This window comes from Pituophis catenifer, unplaced genomic scaffold (genome assembly GCF_029215685.1).
Source record: "Pituophis catenifer annectens isolate HBS135680 unplaced genomic scaffold, rPitCat1.0.hap2 SCAF_15, whole genome shotgun sequence".
Lineage (NCBI taxonomy): Eukaryota > Metazoa > Chordata > Lepidosauria > Squamata > Colubridae > Pituophis > Pituophis catenifer.
The window spans coordinates 1094019-1115454 of NW_027256895.1; the positions used below are offsets into that span (position 1 = coordinate 1094019).

The 21436-nt window shown below is 49.4% G+C and overlaps 2 protein-coding genes across 3 annotated transcripts; both read right to left on the bottom strand.

Moving 5' to 3' along the window:
- Positions 1-5023: 5023 nt before the first annotated feature.
- On the bottom strand, positions 5024-10706 carry LOC139324944 (asialoglycoprotein receptor 1-like). Of its 2 annotated transcripts, XM_070954722.1 has the most exons (8): positions 10656-10706; positions 10023-10148; positions 8475-8570; positions 7928-7999; positions 7724-7816; positions 7036-7187; positions 6274-6380; positions 5024-5258 (listed from the first exon to the last, which is right to left on the bottom strand). In XM_070954722.1, exons 2-8 carry the CDS (start codon positions 10144-10146, stop codon positions 5129-5131), a joined length of 774 nt encoding a protein of 257 aa, XP_070810823.1. In that variant the 5' UTR covers positions 10147-10148; positions 10656-10706; the 3' UTR covers positions 5024-5128. The 2 variants fall into 2 exon arrangements, with proteins under 2 accessions (XP_070810823.1, XP_070810822.1); XM_070954721.1 differs by lacking the exons at positions 10023-10148; positions 10656-10706 and having other exon boundaries at positions 8475-8739.
- A 2708-nt stretch (positions 10707-13414) lies between these two features.
- On the bottom strand, positions 13415-21401 carry LOC139324939 (asialoglycoprotein receptor 1-like). The gene is made up of 9 exons (XM_070954716.1): positions 21286-21401; positions 20404-20498; positions 20008-20124; positions 19008-19103; positions 18639-18710; positions 16938-17024; positions 15548-15699; positions 14800-14906; positions 13415-13855 (listed from the first exon to the last, which is right to left on the bottom strand). Exons 1-9 carry the CDS (start codon positions 21303-21305, stop codon positions 13705-13707), a joined length of 897 nt encoding a protein of 298 aa, XP_070810817.1. The 5' UTR covers positions 21306-21401; the 3' UTR covers positions 13415-13704.
- Positions 21402-21436: the final 35 nt, after the last annotated feature.

A 21436-nucleotide genomic window follows, 5' to 3' on the forward strand; every position in this document is an offset into this window, starting at 1 on the left:
TTCGACCGTAAGTTTTTGTCATAAATAAATGCCTTGCCTCTGACCCAGAGCTGAAAGCAGGGGGGCTGGACAAGCCAGCCCCCAAGGTTTACCCTAGCCCAATAACCCCTCCTTACCTTAGCCACGCCCCAGGGGTACTTAAGGGTCAGCCATGCGGTCCTGCAACACTTCCAGATCTGTACCTGCAAAGTTAAGATGTATGATCAATAAAAGATAATTGATTCACTAAGTACTTGTCTATGGAGTTATTGGGCACGATCCTCGAACACATTTAACAATATGGTAGCAGAGGATGGTTTGATAGCCCAATCCTAATACTCCGCAGCATGCAAGGGACCACGACAGACAGGGTGAATACCAGGGCATTCACCAAGAAGATGGCAGAACGGCCTGCTCAACCCGAAACCACGCAAGGAGAGGCACCAGAGAAAAGCGGCCTACTCCATCACCCATCCACCCCGGCCAGGAGCAACGAGGGGTGGACGAAGCACGAAACCTCAAAGGAGGAGATGCATCACCTGAAAGAAAAACTCCTCGAGCTGATAGATTCGTCACAAAGTAACAACGACCTCATCGCGGAACTCCGAAGCCTGATCGAAGGCTGCGAAGCAGCGAGTGAGGAAGATGAGGACGAATCCGGTCACAGCGAAGGAGACCCGGTAAGGGAAAATTTCCCCCACCAAAAACCTACCGCAAAGGCCGAAGGAGGCTTCGCGCCCTTTTCACGGCGGCCATCTTGGAAGGCGGCGTCATCAAAAATGGCCGACCATCCACCAATAGACTCCCGAGATTCAAATTCCGCGGCGGGAATCGGGGCCTACTCCAAAACTACCGACCAAAAATATCACAAAAAACAAAAGGACCCAAAACCCAAACCTACAAGCCCACCTACCGAGCCCGAGGTCAATAAGGCCATCGAACTAATCGCCGCGGCCCTAGGGGACAAGGTAAAAATACAAACCGCAGACCCCGGTGCCAGGCCGAAAAATAAAAGGGACCCCAGCGCGACGTGGGCCGGCGCCGATGCCCACCCCGGGAAGGCGACCACCATCGCGTGGGACCAGGACCACCCAGAGCCCCTGAGGGACCCACACGCAAAAACGAGACACCAAGGGCGGTGGGATTACTCACCGGACCGACGACCGGGACCAGATCCGTGGACCGCGAGGCCATCCACAGGCAGAGGACGTCCATCGGCGGGCAGGGGGATCGGCCCGACACCCACAGGCGGCACCCGCGCGAGACCAGGCCGACCGGGACCATTCGCGGCCACAACGGGACTCCCAACGTCCATCGGCGATCCTCGCCGCTCTCCAAGACTCCAGGCGGCGATCTACGACGATCCCGAGCAGGCAAGCCCAACCGGAGAGGAGCTGAAGGCCCATCCGGAAGATTGGGGCCTTCATCCGGGAGCAGCATGGACGAGCTCCTCACTCCACGACGACTGGGGAGAAATGAACTTCACGCATGCGCAGCGCGCCCCTGTAAGAGAAACGGAACAAGACATAGAGCTACACCGACGCAGGCACATAGAGACAAGTCAGTTCAGACTTGCCACAGTCGTTCCCCTGCCTTATTGCGAGTATCCTTATGTGAGGAACCATGGACAGCGACACAATGTAAGTAATTTAACTTACAATTCAGGGAATTTACCCAGTGATTTTCCAAAACTGAGGCTAGATGGGGAAAATTTCCTAGACTGGAATCAACAACTCCAGGGCACCCTACTTAAAGAAGACCTGCTATCCATGATTACTGACCCCCCAGAAAAACCCTGGACTTTTGAACTGGATTGCATCCACCACAAGGCTTATTGCATTGTCATAGCTAGCATTACCCCCAGTATTTACCCCAGCATTGGTCACCACCTAACTGCATTAGAGATAATACAAAGAATGCACAAACTGTTTTACTGCCAAAGTGTTGCCAGCACCACCAGGCTATCCAGGGAATTCTATGCCACAAAACTCAAGGCAGGGACACCCATGAGCGAGCATTTACTATCACTAAATAATACTAGAACCCAGCTGACACAAAGGGGGGAGGTCATAAGCGAGAGGACCATGATAAGTATCATAGTGAATTCCCTAGACCCCAGTTGGGACACATTTATTACGCAGATAGACAACCTAGGGACAGGGAGGCTCTCACTTGACTTACTAACGAGTAAACTAATATCTGAAGATTGCATCAGAAAGGAACGCTCCCTAAGCCGCAGGGAGCAGAGACCCAGCAGAAAAGTTGAGCCACAGGGCAGGAGCCAGAGCAACACAGAGTGCTACACATGTGGGTCAAGAAACCATTACAAGAGGGACTGCCCCAAAAATACAGGTGACAGGATGCATAGGAGAGATAGACTAGAACAAAGGACCAGGCATACTAGCGGACGCTCACCAGAGGCCAGGCACAGGCGTAGGGACTCACCTAGCCCTAGAGACAGGAGAGACCACAGGGACAGTTCCAGGGAAAGTCACACCGGATCCCTATATGGCATAGGGGACCAAGCACGACACGTACGCCAAGGCAGGGAGGAAGGCACATGGCTGCTGGACTCAGGAGCCACAAACCACACCACACATGATCGCAACTTACTAACCTCTTTCACGGGAGAAAGCTTTGTAGTGAAAGTGGCTAACCAAAATAACGTACAAGTGACAGGCAAAGGTAATGCATACGTACCAGGGATAGGTACGGTGCGTGGAGTACTTCTAGTCCCAAGTATACCATACAATATCCTTGCCACCCTAAAACTAAGCAAGGATAACAATGTTGAGGTGATTTTCAAAGAAGGAAAGGCACAGATAACCAGAGGGGGTAAAGGGATAGGAAAAGTAATAGTCTGTGGGGAACTACCATTCTTCCACCCAATCAAGAGCACTCAACCAGAAGTGAACAGTCACCAAGAGGCCAGTCCCAATAGCGCAGACAACGCAAGTGGGGAAGTAGAGGGGGTTGAGCTCACCCACATCACTGATGAACCCAGTAAACGGGGGACACCTAGAAAGGAAAAACCTATGATAGGGAAACCAATGCATGACAACTGTGCTCATCTATTGCATAGGAAGCTAGGTACATGCATGACACAGAAACACCCCCTGACAGGCCAGTCAGGACAAACAGGGGCAAAAGGCCAGAAAGGTTAGGGGACTACATACTATCCCTACATAATAACCAACTAACCCCCAACACGTATGAGGACGTACTGAGGTTGCCAAATGAGGAGAGAGAAAAATGGGAACAGGCCATGGAAAGGGAAATGGATAGCTTGAGAGAACTAAAAGTATACACTCCCTCTAAAGTCCCAACAGGAAAGACAACCATAGGCACCCGGTGGGTCTACAAGGTTAAAACCCTAGAGGGAAACAAAGCACTCTACAAAGCAAGGCTGGTGGCTCAGGGATTCGCCCAGAAATACCCTGATGACTACACGGAAACATACTCCCCCACGGTCAGGGCCGAGAGTGTGAAGTGTGCACTCGTAATCGCATCACTGCTAGGATTAGAAGTGCACCAGTTCGACGTGCAAACCGCTTACCTGCACGCTGAACTCGACAAGGAGATATATGTGAAAGCGCCACCCAGCCAAAGTACCAAAAAGGGGGAAACCTGGATTTTAAACCGAAGCTTGTATGGACTCAAACAATCAGGGAAGCGTTGGTATGAGTGCCTATCCAAGACATTAAAATCCATGGGGTTCTTAGCCACTTCAGCCGACAACTGTTTTTTTACCAAGAAGTCGGACAACTCCCTCGAATATGTTTTGATATACGTAGACGATATATTGTATATCAGTGATCAAGCCAGCAAATGTAGTAACTTCGCAAATGAACTAGGAAAACATTTTACACTAAAAGTATTGGGCAAAGTAGACAAATACTTGGGGGTGCAAATCACGAAAACAAACAAGGGCTTTCAACTGTCACAGAAAGATAAAATTTTGGAACTAGTTCATAAATGCAACATGGCAAACGCCAAGGGGTGTGAAACGCCAATGCAACCAGATTTTCTAAAGGACATGTATAATGAGGCTGAGGCGTTCGAGGACAATACATTATACAGGTCCACCATAGGCTCTCTACTATACATTGCAAACTGGACCAGGCCAGACATCGCACTACCAGTCAATTTACTGTCAAGGCATGTGGGGAAGCCCACCGTGTACCACTGGGAGGCCATCAAAAGAGTACTAAGATATCTAAAGCAAACCTCTGAGGCTTGCCTGTCATTAGAGCCCGAGAACACCACAACACCCACACTCACGTGTTACGCTGACGCTGACTGGGCTGGGGATGTAAAGTGCAGAAGGAGTACTTCAGGTTACATATTTTTTCTAAACAACAGCCCAGTTCATTGGTATACAGGCAAGCAAGACCTGGTAGCCACATCCACCACGGAGGCCGAATATATCTGCTTGTCCAAAGCCGCCAACAACCTGGTCTGGTTTGATGACCTTCTCGCTGACATATGGGCCGAGCCAAGCTACCCCATCATCATGCACGAGGACAACAAAGCTGCCATGGAAATATCTAAGGCTGAAGCGGTGGGTCAAAGGTCGAGGCATATCGACATAAAATATAAGCACGTTAGACAGTTCGCGAACATAGGATTTGTGAAGGTTATACACTGTGACACGGAAGAGCAAACAGCAGACATTCTAACAAAGCCATTGCAAAATAAACAGCACACGTATCTCACATCAAAATTAGGCGTTCTACTAAAAAGGACACCTCAGTCACACACAACGCAGAAACATCTCGGCCAGGCATTTAGAGGGGGTTTTGTCATAAATAAATGCCTTGCCTCTGACCCAGAGCTGAAAGCAGGGGGGCTGGACAAGCCAGCCCCCAAGGTTTACCCTAGCCCAATAACCCCTCCTTACCTTAGCCACGCCCCAGGGGTACTTAAGGGTCAGCCATGCGGTCCTGCAACACTTCCAGATCTGTACCTGCAAAGTTAAGATGTATGATCAATAAAAGATAATTGATTCACTAAGTACTTGTCTATGGAGTTATTGGGCACGATCCTCGAACACATTTAACAGTTTTTGTCTTAGGATCGGTTTTATTTGCTCCAGGCGTTGAGCAGGGGGGGCTTCCTGGGGTCCGTGATGCCGGGGTCTCCTCTGGGCTCACTGCTGTGCCAGCTTTTCACACATCCATTTTAGTTTGACCCTGCAGGGCGCCTGGCTCCACAAGCCGTCTCGGTACATCATGCTGCAATATACGCTCACGTGCATCGGTTCGTCAGGCCGCCAGTCGCTGGAAGGGGCAAAGCAGGAGGTGGTGGGGCAGCCCAGGGGGGGGAGGGAGACCCCCTTCTGTCGCTGGGGAAGGGGCAGCTGAGCCGAGCATCTCCGGAGGCAAAATTGGGAAGGATCCCCGAGATCATCTAGTCCAACCCCGACTGGCAGCAGTTTCCTAGCCTGGGGAATTGTGCAAATTGGCTTGTTTGTGCTGCACAGTGGATGCCAACCTGGGTCAGTTGGGGGAACCTGGTTAATGAACTCTGGGTTGTATCAGCTCAGGAAGGCCCGTTGAGCAGTGAATGTATGGTGAGAATTCAGTTAATGACTGGTCCCGATTCAGTCTCTGGCCAATAAGCCCACCTCAGCTGGGGAAAGGGCACCACTCGGAGATCAAGATTCGACTGATGGAAAAAAGGACCACCAGGAGTGTGGTGCAAGAGGACAGGGCCCGTGTCCAGAGAAAAAGGGGCACCGTCCATGCTCTTAACGCCATGCTGGCTGAGGAATTCTGGGGCTTGGAAGTCCAGACATCTTAAATAAGGGAATTCTGGGAGCTGAAGTCTGCACACCTGAAAGTGGCTGAGGATGAGAAAGATTGCCGCAAGAGAATACCCAGATCCCATGGGGCACAACCATCTTCCCCAGGGCAGCGTGGGCTCCAGGATCCACGGGGCCTAAGCATGGGCTTCCTGCGTGTGCAACAAGGTCCCACCGAGATCGTGGGATCTGCCACTGGATCCCCACCTCTGTGCCTCTTGGAGGGCTTCCCCCGTGACTCCTGTGCTCTCGGGGTCCCAGGGGGCTGGTGCTGAGGAACGAAGCCCACCGACTCTCTCTTTCCAGGAGTCAATCAGGGCAGGGGGCTTTCAGCGCGTGTGGACCAAATAGGGACCTTCCCCCAGGAGGACGGGCATGCAAGTGTGCAAACACAGAGGGGAGCCGCTAGCTGCGAATGGCGCCTGAAAAAAGCTGTCTGGGGAAGCCCGATCCGAGGGGGGCCAGAGAGGAGACCAACGGAGGAGACTCACATCCTGCGCACCGTGTAGGGGGTCCCGTCCACCCACTTCCACGCCTGGTTGCTGAACTCCAGACCGATCCAAGCGCGCTCAGATTTGGCGAGTCGTGCCACAAATTGCTACGCCAAGAGGAGAAAACAACAACAGAGCAGGCGTGAGAAGGACACCGAGGGCAGGTAGATTAACAGAGTCGGAAGGGTCCTTGGAGGTCATCCAGTCCAACCCCCCCTTCCCAAGGAGGAGACCCTACACCATTTCTGATTCGGATGGCAGTCCCGTCTCCTCTTGAAAGCCTCCAGGGATGAAGCTCCCACAACCTCTGAAGGCAACTTCTCTTCCACGGGTTGGTTGCTCTCACTGCCAGAAAATGTCTCCTTATTTCCAGGTGGAATCTCTCCTTGGTCAGTTTCCATCCATTATTTCTTCTCTGGCCTTTGGAAAACAGATTGACCCCCTTCCTCCTCTCTGGGGCAGCCCCTCAAATATCGGGAGATGCTCTCCTGTCTCCCCTGGTCCTTCTCTTCACTGGACCAGCCATGCTCAGTTCATCGTCTGTTTGAGCCTCCAGTCCCCTCATCCTCCTGCTTGTTTTATAGTGTGGGGACCAAAACTGGATGCAGGACTCTAGGTGTGGCCTTACTAAGGCTTTGTAGAGTGGTATTAGGACCTCCCTTGATCCTGATTGAGTACCTCTGTCTCGGCCTTCCACTGGTCTGGTGGCCTTGGCCCATGCCCCCCTCCCTCTCTGACGAATGGGGAAACCGAGGCACTGACCTGCTCTAAGTAGCCGGTGATGATCACCAGGTGGGCACTCTTCTCTTCGCAGTCCTCTTTGGCTTTGGCCCAGCCATTTTCGGCAGAGGAGAGCCAGTAGCAGCCCTGCTGAAACAGGTGCCAGCCTCTGGGGCAGCAGCCGCTCGCCGGCCCTTGGAGAAGAGATGGGGGACGAGAGGGGCACCCCGTTACGGCTGGGACAGGGAGACACGGATGCCGCGGGCAGCCAACGGCAGCGATCCACTTAACAACGGTGGCAAGGAAGTTGATGCAGTGGAGCAAATCTCACTGAATGACTGTTTCGCTTAACGACAGAAATGTTCGGCTCAATTGTGGTCGTGAGTTAAGGACTACCTGTATTTACGACGGTCGCAGTGACCCGGGGTCCTGTGATCGCTTTTTGCGACTTTCTGACAAACGAAGTCCACCAGGAAGCCAGATTCGCTTAACCATCATATTAGTCACTTAACAACTGCAGTGATTCACTTAACAACCGTGGCCAGAATGGTCATAAACTGGAGCAAAACTCACTTAGCCAATGTTTCACTTAGCAGCGGGGATTTTGAGCTCACCTGTGGTTGTAAGCCGAGGATTACCTGTGCAATCAAGAGATCGGGAGGCCACTGAGCTGCCCCCACCCCATCCTCCCCACGCCTGGCACTCCCCTCCCCCCAAAGGCCCAGCTCACCTTTCCCCTTGTGCTTTATCTCCTCCAAATCACAATTCATTTTCTGGAGAGTTTCTTGAAGTTTCTGGATCTGATCCAAGTACTGAGTCTTCACTGGAAGTGGAGAAGGGGAAGGTCCCTGGTTGGTGTTGACTCCAGGTGAGGGAGGGTCTCTCCCAAACACCGGGATGGACTTTTAAACACCTCCCTTTCTCCCAAATTTACCTTCCATGGCTTCTTTGGTGAAGTTTTCTACCATCTGGTTGACTTTTTTGAGACTTTTCAAATTGTTGATCTCTGGGAAAGGCGTCAAAAAAATCAGAGTGAAACTTCTCAAAATTATAGGTTGGAAAATGGATGGACCTCAACTCCCAGAATCCCCCAGCCACCATGGCAAGCTAGGAAATTCTGGGAGTTGATATTCACCCATCTTCCAGCGGTCAAGGTTGATAAAGGTTGGGTTAGAGCAGGGATCTCAAACCTTGGCCACTTTAAGCCTTGTGGACTTCAACTCCCAGAATCCCCCAGGCAAGATTGGCTACCTGAGGAATTCTGGGAGTTGAAATCCATTCGTCTTAAAGTGGCCAAGTTTGGAGACCCCTGGGTTAGAGTGTTAAAACATCTTTGGAAGAATAGTACTCAGGAAAGTAATTCTCCAAATTGCACTCCCCCCTCGGGCCCTGCCACCCCACAGCAATGGACCCCCCGCCCCCACAGAATTTTCATAAAAAAATTGCATTTTCATTCCCAAATCTGGGATTTTGTGACTCACCCTTTTGTTCCAGATCAGCTAATTCCACGGCCAAGGTGCGATTGCTGGTTTTCAAATCTTCCTTCATCTTCCTCAACGTTGTGGAGTAGTTGTGCCCTGGGGAGAGGAAGCAGGTCTCTGGCTGACTTCCTTGAACCCGTGTCCGTGCCTCTGTTTCCCTGCGCTTCCTATCCTTCCTGCATCTTGGGGTCACTATGCAAGTTGTGCACCTCGCCCAATTGTGGCCCCTTTCAATCATTCTTTTGTGCATGGCTTTGGGTAATTGTGTGCTGTATACAGTGTGTTTTGCGGCAATTGGCTGTAAGGACACAACCCTCTGTTTGCTGCTAGAATAAATGATCAACGATGGCATTTAGAAGAAGATCTGTCTTCTACAAAGTTTACTTGCACACCACAGACATTCTCTCTGGGTCCCCTGTAATGTTAATTAGCAGCTTCTCCCTGGCAATTTACAGATCAGCAAAGCTCAGGTGTTCTCCCTGTTAATTATAGTTGGAATACATTTTGTTGGGATGTGTTTTTATGCAACAACTACACTCGGATTCAGCCAGTAGCATTCAGCGGAGTTTACAAGTTTCGGTCCATGGTATATACTCTTACGTTCTTTTCTACTAAGTAGAGTTTCCTGTTTCTTTTTGTTGTGGGTTCTTCATCACTGGAGGTTTCTAAGAAGAGATTGGACAATGATATAGGCCAGGGCCTCCTGCTTGAGTAGGGGGTTGGAGTAGAAGACCTCCAAGGTCCTTTCCAGCTCCATTCTGATTGATTGAACTGTTACAGTTGAGCAGTTAAGAAGTAAAGCACATGGTGACTGTACTCTTTGTTTGATCCGTGGTGCTATATGCAGTAATAAATAGAATTTCTAACAATTATTTCTCTCCCCTCATCTAGTGGGAGAGAAACTAATGAATCATGTCCATTTGTTTCTTTCTTAAGCCTTCATGATGAAAGAAAGAAATATTTAAAGGAAGAACAACAGAGGAAGAGCTATAAGAATCAGAAGCTGCAAGCAGGAAGAAAGCCTTCCAGATCTGCTCAACCATCTCAAGCCCATCTCCCATCCGGATCTTCTCCAACCAACCAGACCCTGCAGAAATCATGGTCTCCTTTTGCAGAAAGTTCTTCCCATGTCTCCTGCAGCTAGTGGCTAAACCCCAAGAACCCTGGAAAGAAATTTATACGGACTTTATAGGGGAGCTTCTGGAAGTCTCAGGAAACACGTGATCTGGGTTGCCACCGACTTCTTTTCTAAAGAACTGCACTTCATAGCATAGCCCAAAATCCCTTTGGGACGTACACTAACTAAACTCTTTGTGCAACACATATACAGGCTCCATGGTGCTTCCGAGTGGGTCATCTCAAGACTGCAGAATTCAATTCACCTCTCAATTTTTGCAAGTGTTCCTTAGGATGCTGCAAGGACGTATCTCCTCCCATCACCCCCAGATGAATGGACGCTATGAAAGAGTGAATGGCATTCTGGAGCAATAACTCTGAGGTTGGGTTAACTACCAGGAAGACAATCACCCACTCACATTTCTTACTCACCCATGAAGCCTAAGACAACGAGCGAGAGGGTAACCACAGCCAGAATTCCCATCAGAATGAGGATCATCCGACGGCCGGAGCAAACACGTTGTCGCCAGGAGTCCTGGTGGGCAAAGCCCCCCATGGCTGCAGGGGAGCAAAGAACCAAAGTCTCTGTTGAATTTTGGCGAACAGCTTCAAATTATATGATACTCTGGTCTTTTGCGTATGAGAGAGAACTGAGTAAGAACACCCTTTAGAAGAGAACACACAATGCTCAACATACCCCATGGCCGGATACCTCCCCATAAACAGCCTCCAATGGGAATTAGGGAGACAAACAACAATTAACCAGTGGAACACAAGTTGCCTTCAGAAGTTGTGGGTGATCCCTCACTGGAGGTCTTCAAGAAGGGATTGGATTTGTTTGAAATGGTATCAGGTCTCCTGCTTAAACAGGGGGTTGGACTAGAAGACCTCTAAGGCCCCTTCCAATTCTGTTATTCTGTTATTATTCTGTTAAAGTAAGGAAGGAGTCAGGACACAATCGGAGTAGGGGTAGAATATTCTCTCGGGCCCTTTTGGGGTTTTTTGGAGGGGGGGAGCACATGCAAAATAAATGAAAAATATGGCTTTTAATTGGCCTTTTTTTACCTTCTTCTTTAGGATTTCCAGAGCCGGAGCTGTGGGTCCACCGTCTCTCTGGCTGCCACGCCAGTGATCTTTGGACTGTCAATACTGTCCCTCTGCCAGGCTCAGAAACCTCAGGGCTTCCGACAGCTGTAGCAGAGGTCTGGCTTGGAAGCAAACGGCCCCAGAGGGATGGGGGTTTCCGACGAGGTGGAGGACTGTAAGCCAGGACGTCACTCTGCAGTTTTCTTCTTTCCTTATTGATTTACATCCGGTCTTTATGACTCTTTAATAAACAGCTCAAGGCGGCAAATATAACGAATACTCCCTTTTTCCCATCATACAATAACTCTGTGAGGTGGGGTGGGCTGAGAGACAGGGACCGGCTTTCGTGCCTAAGTTGGCACTAGAACTCCCAGTCTCCTGGTAATTAGCCTGCAGCCACCCAGCTGTCTTTCCTGCCTAAGGCGGGCCTAGAACTCCCAGTCTCCTGGTGATTGGCCCAAAGCCACCCAGGATGAAATGTGGGTTCCTCAGAGCTCTCTGATCTGGCTGTTTCGTTAGTGACGTTTTGTGACCCAACAAGGTAACATCTTCAGTGCTAGAAGGGAGTGGGGTATACGGAGGAGGAAGAAGAGAACTGTAGGATCCTTGGTGCTCTCTATTTCATGACACAACTAGGGAACATCAGGAGTGTTGGCAGGGAGTGGGGATTGTAGAGAGGAGGAGGAGGAGAAGAAAAAGAAGGAGAAGAAGAAGAAAGAAAGAAGAAGAATAAGGAGGAGGAGGAGGAGGAGGAGGAGGAGGAGGAGGAGGAGAAGAAGAAGAAGAAGAAGAAGAAGAAGAAGAAGAAGAAGAAGAAGAAGAAGAAGAAGAAAGAAAGAAAAAGAAAGAAGAATAAGAAAACGAGGAGGAGGAGGAGAAGAAGAAGAAGAAGAAAGAAGAAGAAAAGAAAAGAAGATGAAGAAAGAAAGAAAAAAGAATAAAAGGAGGAGAAGAAGAAGAAGAAAAAAGAAGAAGAAAAGAAGATGAAGAAAGAAAGAAGAAGGAAAGAAAGAAGAAGAAAGGAAGAAGAAGAAGAAGAAGAAGGAGGAGGAGGAGGAGGAGGAGGAGAAGGAGAAGAAGGAGAAAGAGAAGGAGAAGATGATGATGATTATGGGGTCCTTGGTGCTCTCTGACCTTGGTGGTTTTCCTGCAGACGTTTCTTGACCCAACTAGGTAACCTCATCAGTGCAGACGCTCAGAGATCACCAGAAAATCCAGCTCCCATTTCTGGGGTTCCCCCTCAGGGAGAATCTGGGGTAACACTCCCCAACTCTTCTTCTGGATGCTTTGGGGGTTTGGGGGGAATGAAGGCACAGCAGTGGGCCAGTTTTCTTGTGGAAGAAGATGGCTGACTTTTTCTTTTTTAAAAAAAGTCACCTTTAAAGATGGAAACTGCTAAGAATCTATTTGGAAAAGCAGAAAAATAAATAGAGTGGGAAGCGTCTTTTATTAAAATTTGCCAGCTGGAAATAAATAAATAGAAACAAAATAAGCAGCAAACAATGAGTTCACTTAATGGCCATTGCATAAAAGTCATAAAATCAAGTCATTGGTGTGATGACCTGCTTTATGACCATCAGGCCTTACCACAGCAATTGCCAGGATCAGTGACAGTCGTAAGTCGAGGACTACAGGCTGCAAACATGGCGGGAGGAGAGTTATATTAGTCTATGCGGAGCCCCAAAATCAGAAAGACCCCGTTAGGCCCTTTTCCAGCTGGCAAATTGTAACAGATTGACAGACTAACAGAATCGGAAGGGACCTTGGAGGTCATCTAGTCCAACCCCTCGTATTTCGTAAAACAGTACTTTGATTTTAAGAAAAGCCTCTTTCCACTCTATCTATTTTTCTACTTCTCTTTTTCCCAAAAGGTTCCTAGTGGTTTCCATCGTAAAAGGTGATTTTTAAACACCTTATTTATGTATTAGATTTATGTCTCTAGATGTGACGCTGGGCTACGGGGAAGATTTTCCTGGGAACCAGAAATAAACACCAATTTCTCCACCCCCCCAACCCAAATGTCATAAATTGTGATCGCAGGGCTGCCGTGTGGGTGGCCTGGCCGCCGGGACTTCAGAACTGGGTGGTAAGTGCTGTTTGGAGAGAGTCCGTTGGAGCAGCGAGTTCAAATCTCCCTTGAGTTGAGCTGGTAACTTTCCCAGTCATTCATGGGCATCCTTCACAGTCTCAAGAGACGATGGCATCGTGCTCTGGAAAGAGGTCCTGAAACAGCATCTGCTGTGACTAAGAAGGCCATCGATCCCGTTCCGTCCCCTGCCCACCCCCCAGATTTCGCCGGTTCCGGGACTGCCTCTTCGCCTCAAGGGTCTCTTGGAATGGGAGGAGGCCCTGCTGCCTCTTCAGCCTCTCCAAGCTGAACGATCGGAGGCCGAGGGGTTTTTTTCCCAGCAACAAAGTATTTGCATGGCCACCTTTCTGGGGATCGTGGTGGGGGTGGGAGGGGTCTGCAGCTGAACCTGCAGGATTGTGATCACCCGGTGGCCTCCCGTCCATGTATAAATCAGGGCTCGTCCTCCTGAGCTTTTGTCTGAAATAGTGTAGGGTCTCCTGCTGGAGTGGGGGGCTGGACTAGATGCCCTCCAAGGTCCCTTCCAGCTCTATTCTGTTCTAAATCCCTGCCTGCTTGAGTGGGGGAGGGGGGCTGGATACCCACAGGCCCCTAGAGACCCCAACTGTCGCAAAGAGACTGACCCCTGAGTGGAAGACGGAGAGGCGGCTGCTTTAAAAGGAGCTTTATTGTTTTAAAAAAGACGGGGGGACCTTGAACACCCCCCCCGGATGTTTTTACAGCTTTTAAGCCCTCTCTGGGTCCCGGGTGCGAGAGACGGGCTGGTGACACGGATCTTTGCAGGAGGCCTTTGTGATGGGCTGCCAGAAGCCTCCCAGGACACGTGTCTCCTCTCAGCCCCCCCCCCCCCCCCCCCCCGATTGTCAGCCTGTCCCAAAGACATTCGCACGTGGACCGAGAGCCTCCGGGCAAGGGAGGAGGGGCTGGCTGTGGGGTGGTTCAGATGCCCAGCTCCATCTCGCACACCCAGGGGAACATGCGCGAACAGACGTTGTCATTCCAAAGGCCGTTGGATGTCATGTGGACGCAGTCCTCCCCGCCCCCACTGCCGTGTCCGTACCAGTGGTCTGGCTGGCCTACATCCCAGTCTCTAAAATGGGGAAAAGAGAAAGAGAGAAAAGAAAGAAAGAAAGAAAGAGAGAGAGAGAGAGAGAGAGAGAGAGAGAGAGAGAGAGAGAGAGAGGAAGAAAGAAAGAAAAAGAAAAAAAGAAAGAAAGAAAAAGAAAGAAAGAAAGAAAGAAAAGAAAGAAAGAGGGAGGGAGGGAAGGAAGGAAGGAAGGAGATGTGAGGGAGGCGGAGGGAAAATAAAAGGAAGGGAGAAGTGAAGGAGAGAAGACGAGAGAGAGAAAGAAGGGAGAAAGAGGAAGGAAGGAAGGAAGGAAGGAAGGAAGGAAGGAAGGAAGGAAGGAAGGAAGGAAGGAAGGAACAATGGAAGGCAAGAAAAGAAAAATGAATCACATTGAATATCTCCTGGCACCTCAAAGCAACCATCTCCAACCTCATTCCCCCCCTCCACGTTTTGGACTACAACTCCCATCGCCCCCAGCCTGTCACCCTGTTCTGCTCCTCCTTTCCCTGTTTTGACCTCTCCTCCGAGCCAAGCCAGGCGGGAGCAGCAAGAAGAAGCCCACCAGGGGTAAACCGCATGAAAGGGGGATTCCAAATATCTCAGACCAGACAGGGGCTTCCCGGAGGCATTTTGTGCCCCCGTGAAAATAGATGCCATTGTTTTATCCGTGGCATAAAATAGAATGGGCAGAGTGGTGCTGTGGCCTCACAAACAGCTTTAAGAGATTAACAGAGTTCATATTCGTTAATGTTTCTCTCCCTCTGGGCACACTGAGAATGTATCTGCGGAACAAAACTCCTCACTGGCGACAAGAAGGGCATCCGGCCAGTAAAACCCTCGGCTCCATTCAGTAGGGGTCATTAAATGATGATGATGATGATAAAATATAATGAGTCTCCTGGTAAAAATGGGGGGCGGGGGGCTAATTTTAATTCCCTGTGGGGAGGGGGAGAGACTGGACTCACTTTGGGGCCACGCTGTAGGCCGATCCGTCCACCCACTTCCAGTCCCCGCTGGAGTCGGTCAAGCCAATCCAGGTGTCACTTCCCTGTCTGTGGCGCTTCACGAAGTCCTGGCGGGAGAAAACACGAGTGACTTACCGCCACAACTGAGCCCCGAATCTCCGTTGCTAAGCGAGACAGCTGTTACGTTAATTTTGCCCCATTTTACGACCTTTCTTCCCACGGTCGTTAAGTGTGTTACATTAAGAACGTGGTTGTTAAGTGAACCTGGTCAAAAGGTCACAAAAACGACCTCCGGGGACGCTGCGACCATCATAATTTTAAATTATGATTTTAAATTTGTATGTTTCTTAAATTTTTGGCCAAATTGAGATGTTTCCTTTTAATTTGTTCTTAATGTTTATATTATGTGTTTTTAACTGGCTGTACACCGCCCTGAGTTCCCAGGAAGAAGGGCGGTATATAAATTCGAAGTAAAATAAAATAAAATAAATAAATAAATCGGAGTCAATGGCTGAGCATCCGAATTGGGATTGTGTGCCCGCAAGGATGCTGCAGTGGTCGTGAGGGTGAGAAACGGTCGTAAGTCGCTCTTTCCGGTGTCGAAGTCGCTTCGAATGGTCACTAAGCAAACCGTTGTAAGTCGAGGACTGGCTGTAAGGGTGGAACGTGGCGAAGCCCGTGCTGGACAAAGAGCTGCCCTCTCTCCTGCCCCCTGCTGGAATCCCAGGGAATAGCCTGGCCCACTTACTGTCTCTATGGCAGAGTTGAGGATGACCAGGTGGGCGTTCTTATCTTCGCAGTCTTTTTTGGCCCCCTGCCAGGTGTCCGTGGACTGGGTCGTCCAGTAGCAGCTGGAGCGATAGGTCAGCCAGCCTCGGGGGCAGCAGCCAGTTTTGCTGCCTGGGGTGGGGTTTGGGGGAGGGGAGAGAAAAGATCAGGGCGTCAGAGCCAAAAAAGAGGTTGAGACTTTGGAAAAAAGTGCAAAGAAGAGCAACTAAGAGGATCAAAGGCCCGGAGACGAAAACAGACAAAGAACGGTTGCAGGATTTGGGTTTGGCCAGTCTAGAGAAAAGAAGGATTGGGGGAGTGGGGGGACATGATAGCAGCCTTCCAGAAGAGAAGAGAAGAGAAGAGAAGAGAAGAGAAGAGAAGAGAAGAGAAGAGAAGAGAAGAGAAGAGAAGAGAAGAGAAGAGAAGAGAAGAGAAGAGAAGAGAAGAGAAGAGAAGAGAAGAATAAAAGACTAGATGACGGGAGGAGAGGGGAGGAGAGGAGAGGAGAGGAGAGGAGAGGAGAGGAGAGAAGAGAAGAGAAGAGAAGAGAAGAGAAGAGAAGAGAAGAGAAGAGAAGAGAAGAGAAGAGAAGAGAAGAGAAGAGAAGAATAGATGATGGGGGAAGAGAAAAGAAGAGAACAGAAGGGAACAGAAGAGAACAGAAGAGAAGAATAGAATAGAAGAATAAAAGACTAGACGACGGGAGGAGAGAAGAGGAGAGGGAAGAGAAGAGAAGAGAAGAGAAGAGAAGAGAAGAGAAGAGAAGAGAAGAGAAGAGAAGAGAAGAGAAGAATAGATGATGGGAGAAGAGAAGAGAAGAATAGACGATGGGAGAAGAGAAGAGAAGAGAAGAATAGGTGATGGGGGAAGAGAAAAGAAGAGAACAGAAGGGAACAGAAGAGAACAGAAGAGAAGAATAGAATAGAAGAATAAAAGACTAGACGGGAGGAGAGAAGAGGAGAGGGAAGAGAAGAGAAGAGAAGAGAAGAGAAGAGGAGAGGAGAGGAGAGGAGAGAAGATGAGAATAGAAGAATAAAAGACTAGATGACGGGAGAAGAGAAGAGAAGAGAAGAGAAGAGAAGAGAAGAGAAGAGAAGAGAAGAGAAGAGAAGAGAAGAGAAGAGAAGAGAAGAGAAGAGAAGAATAAAAGACTAGACGACGGGAGGAGACAGGAGAGGAGAGGAGAGGAGAGGAGAGAAGAATAGAATAGAATAGAATAGAATAGAATAGAATAGAATAGAATAGAATAGAATAAAAGACTAGACAACGGGAGAAGAGGAGTGGAGAGAAGAGAAGAATAAATGAGTGGAGGGGAGGGGAGGAGAGGAGAGAAATAAAAGAAAGAAAATCTGGCTCTCTTTTTTTACCGTTGCTCTTCATTTCGATAATTTCACAGTGCAAAGCTCTGGTGTTCTTATCGAGGGTGTCCAGCTGAATCTCTGCCAGTTTCATCACTGGAAGAAGAGCAAGAAAAGTAGAAAGAAGCTTCACCCAAACACGGCAGGATCCCAAGAGGAGAACCGAAGCCCATCCCTATCCCTGAAAGACCCCCGTCCTTGCCCTGATGCTCCCCCGTCTCAGTGGCAGACCTTGTGGGTGGTCCAGTGTTGTTCAAACTTTTTTTTTTTGAAATTTTTTTTTAATTTTAAAACAAAACATAAAACACCAATCCATCATCCATTACAATTGCAAACAGTGTGTCTATCGGTTGCAAGTCTTTTGTGCTTCATCCCCATATTCAAAATTTAATAATTACCTAATTTCTCATATATCAAACAAATAAGTATCCTCATTTATCCTTTATTTAACCAGGGCTTTATCGCTTCATAAAAATTATTTTCAAATATTATATTTATAAAATTCATTTCATGTTTCATTTTTTTTTTTAAAAAAATTTGATTTATATGCCGCCCTTCTCTGGAGACTCAGGGCGGCTTACAGTGCGTTAAGCAATAGCCTTCATCCTTTTGTATATTTTATACAAAGTCAGCTTATTGCCCCCACAATCTGCGTCCTCATTTTACCTACCTTAGAAAGGATGGAAGGCTGAGTCAACCTTGAGCCTGGCGAGATTCGAACTTACTAATTGCAGACAGCTGGAGTTAAATTACAATGCATTAGTCTGCTGAGCTATCCAGGCTCCTGGTTTCATTTCATTCATTTCATTTCCAGGTTTTATTATCTAGCCATAGGTAAAATAAATCCCATATCTTATAATATTGTTTATCTTCTTCTCGAATTTCAAATGTCAATTTCCTCATTTCAGCACATTCCATGATCTTCCTAGTAACTTCATCTTGAGTTGGTACTTTCTCGTTTTCCCAATTTTTAGCAAACACAATTCTAGCCGCTGTTAAAACATTCCCAATCAGATATCTCAATTCTCTAGTTCAAACTTGACAACTGGAAAGTGGGTGGACTTCAATTCCCAGAATTCCACCCATCTCCCAGTGGCCAAGTTTGGAAAACACCGTGTTAATCAGGGTGCCAAAAACGCCCCACTGAGGCATCTGATTCAGAGGCGGCTGCTTTCATAAGCGTGAGCAGCTCCCTTCACGGGGGCATGCTGGCTGGGGAATTCTGGGAGAGTTCTTGAGAATTCTGGGGGTTGAAGTCCACCCATCTTCTGGTGGCCACGTTTGAAAAACACCGTGTTAATCCACGGTTCCAAAAAACCCACTAAAGCATTTGATTCGGAAGCGGGTGCTTTAATGAGAAGCTGCGACAGCAACAGCTCCCTTCGTTGGTGCTTGGAGAGGCTGGGCTGATGGAGGGGATTCAATTGGGGAGGGGGAAAGAAAGGGAGGGGGAGACAGGCTGGCTGGGTGGCTGCAGCTGCCAGGTGAGTTGGCTCATGAAAGCAGCTGCCTTTTAATAAAGAATTGCTAGAATCCTCTCCTGACGTTGACAGCAGCAGTTGTGTCCTCTTTCTCTTGCCAGGGATTTTGAGACTGGAGAAAGGCAACAACAAGCATCCCTTATTCCTCTGTAGGGACCCCAAGTCCCCCCCCCCACAACAACTACACCCCAGCTGAAAGAAGGCTGTTTCCGGGGAGAAAAATGCTGACCATTGAACAGCTTATCGTTCTCCTGTTCCAAAGTTTTCCGCAGCTCAGCCAGTCTCGTCCTGGTGCTGTTCCCTTAAAGAGGACAAGAAGGAGGGCCCAGTTGGAGTGGGGCCCATTCCCATGGTCCCCCAAGAGTTCTAGAGCTAAGGACTTTGGGAGAAGGAGGACCCCTTCTTTGGCGGGAATCGCACCAGCAACCTCCCTTTCTTACGACCCTCCCAAGAGAAAGCTTGCCCCGCATTCTCCAACAAGTGCCCCCCAGTGGATGCCTATCCCACCTGGGAAAATGGAGCCCCAGGGATGGGGCTGGGTGGGGGAAGAAGGGGTGGGGTGCTGGCATGCTGCTTCTCGCCCCCTCTGGCTCCTTACTTTTGGCCTTGAGGTTGGTGACCCCCAGCTGGATCGTCTGGGTAAGATTCTGCACCCCCTTCTGGGTCCCCTGGAGGTTTTGGGTGAACCGGACACCTGGAACAGAGAGGGGGAGGGAGGAAGCAGAGCCGAGGGACGGGGGGGCAACCCGTAACCGTACCTCCCTCTGTTATTCTCTCTATTCCTACAACACCCAAAACCCAAGTAAAAACAAAAAAATCCCTACAGCAATTGCCTGAATTTATTGCTCTCCCGTAGGAGGTGTCTGTGGGGGCTTCACACATGGACCAATCCACGTTTCTCTTCTTCTTTCCCATTTTCAATTATGACTGAAACGGCGGGCTCAATTACGGTTGTAAATCGAGGTCTACCTGTGATTGGGGTTGAACTAGATGATGTGGGGCAGCCCTCTAGCTTTGGCCTATTCTGACAAAACCTTCTTTCCTTCCCATCTTCAGTTACGACTGAAACTGCGGGCTCAATTACGGTTGTAAATCAAGGACTACCTGTGATTGGGGTTGGACTAGATGATGTGGGGTAGCCCTCTAGCTTTGGCCTATTCCGCAACACCCAAAACTCAGGTTAAAACAAACAACACAGTGGTTGCCTGCCTTTATAGCCATCCCAGCAGCTTTGTGTTTCACATGGACCAATCCACGTTTCTCTTCTTCATTTCCCATTTTCAGTTATAACTGAAACTGCAGGTTCAATTACAGTTGTAAATCGAGGACTACCTGTAGGCGGGGTTGAACTAGATGACATGCAACAGCCCCTCCAGCTTTGGCCAGATCCTACAACACCCGAAAACTAAACACGGTGTCTTCCTGCATTTCCATCACTTAGACTCCAGCAGCTTTGGATTTCACATGGACCAATCCACGTTTCTCTTCTTCTTTTACTTCCCCTCTTGCACGCTCGTTCTCCATCTCCGGGTCTGCCTGGCGTTTCCTCCTCCTTGGGGCTTTGCACAAGTCCCAGATTGTTCGTGTGACACACTCACCTTGAATGCCCAGGATGCTGACCGAGAGGATCAGAACGCCACAGAACACCATCAGTACCAGAAGGAGCCGGCTGGTGGGACAGACACGCTGGGGGAAGGACTTCGACAATGGGAAGTCTGTGCAAAGAGAAGGATGGCCTGAAGACCCCCTACCCATCCTTCGAGGACCAGAAATGGACATTTGCAGAGTGGGGGGGATCTCTCCCCCGGGGAAATGAGGTGCTAGAATCTCTGAGAAGCCCTTTCCACCTTCTGGACTTGAAGCCCCCAACCCCTCCTCGGGACCATGATATGGCTCCCCCAAGGGAGGAGGTCTCCAGGTTCCCACCCCACCAACTCATGTCTCCCCTCCACCCAAAATCAGCCGGTGCATGATTCGAATCCGCTTCCAGGTACCTTTTTCAAAGTGTGTTTCGTATTCCTTCTCCACATTTGCAGACTGGAAGTTCTCGTACATCTCGGGCGTCGTGGGGGCCTCGGAGGCTTCCATGCTGGGGAAAATGGGCAGAGATGGGTGGGTGGGATAAATTGTAGGGGGGGGGGGCAATGGGGAAGGGGCGAATGGGGATCTGGAGATAGGTAAGTCTGGAGGCAAGTCTCTGGAACGGAATTTCTCAAGCTTGGTCACGAAGATAGGTGGACTTCAACTCCCAGAATTCCCTAAGCCAGCTTGTGCTGGCTGGGGAATTCTGGGAGTTGAAGTCCACCCATCTTCAAGTGATTTATGACACTTTTCACATTTTCGGCCATTGCTGAGCATTCAGACGGTCTCTTGCTTGAAAAGGGGTTGGATTAGAAGACCTCCAAGGTCCCCTCCAACTCTGTTAATCTGTTAACTCCCAAGTTAGAGCACGTCCAGTCAAATGAGAAGAAGGACCAGGGGTGGCATGAGAGCAGAGTTCCAGTATTTGAGGGGCTGCCCCAAAGGAGAGGAGGGGGTCCCCCTATTCAGCAAAGCCCCAGAAGGCAGGACAAGAAACAACGGATGGAAACTAATAAAGGAGAGAAGCAACCTGGAATTAAGGAGAAACTTCCTGACAGTGAGGACAATTCACCTGTGGAACTGCCTGCCACCAGAAGTTGTGGGTGCTCCATCAATGGAGGTTTTTAAGAAGAAACTGGACAGTCACTTGTCTGGAATGGTGTAGGTTCTGTGCTTGAGAAGCAGGCTGGACTAGAAGACCTCCAAGGTCCCTTCCCACTCTGTTATTCACCCCACGGCATCGCTCTCCTTGGGACTCAGGAGAGGAAGCTCCTGACCACGTCCTGGCTACTCACTTGACCACCGAAGTCGCCATGCTGCCCTGCACCCCCTCCTCTTCCTTCGTGGATCTTGCAGGCCACTGGCAACCAGATCCCTCTGCTCACCCAAGCTTGGTTAGAAAGCTATCCCGGGCAAAGTTTGGGCACCACGAAGATCCGTCACCAA

Coding starts and splice junctions, on each gene's coding strand:
- LOC139324944 (XM_070954721.1), bottom strand. CDS start 8,724: ATGCACAAAAGAATGATTGAAAGGGGCCACAATTGGGCGAGGTGCACA. Junction 8,000..8,474: donor AGCTGATCTGGAACAAAAGG/GTGAGTCACAAA, acceptor CGCCTTTCCCAG/AGATCAACAATTTGAAAAGT. Junction 7,817..7,927: donor CACCAAAGAAGCCATGGAAG/GTAAATTTGGGA, acceptor CTCCACTTCCAG/TGAAGACTCAGTACTTGGAT.
- LOC139324939 (XM_070954716.1), bottom strand. CDS start 21,305: ATGGCGACTTCGGTGGTCAA. Junction 15,700..16,937: donor TATCGAAATGAAGAGCAACG/GTAAAAAAAGAG, acceptor ACCCCACCCCAG/GCAGCAAAACTGGCTGCTGC. Junction 13,856..14,799: donor GCCTACAGCGTGGCCCCAAA/GTGAGTCCAGTC, acceptor TCCCCATTTTAG/AGACTGGGATGTAGGCCAGC.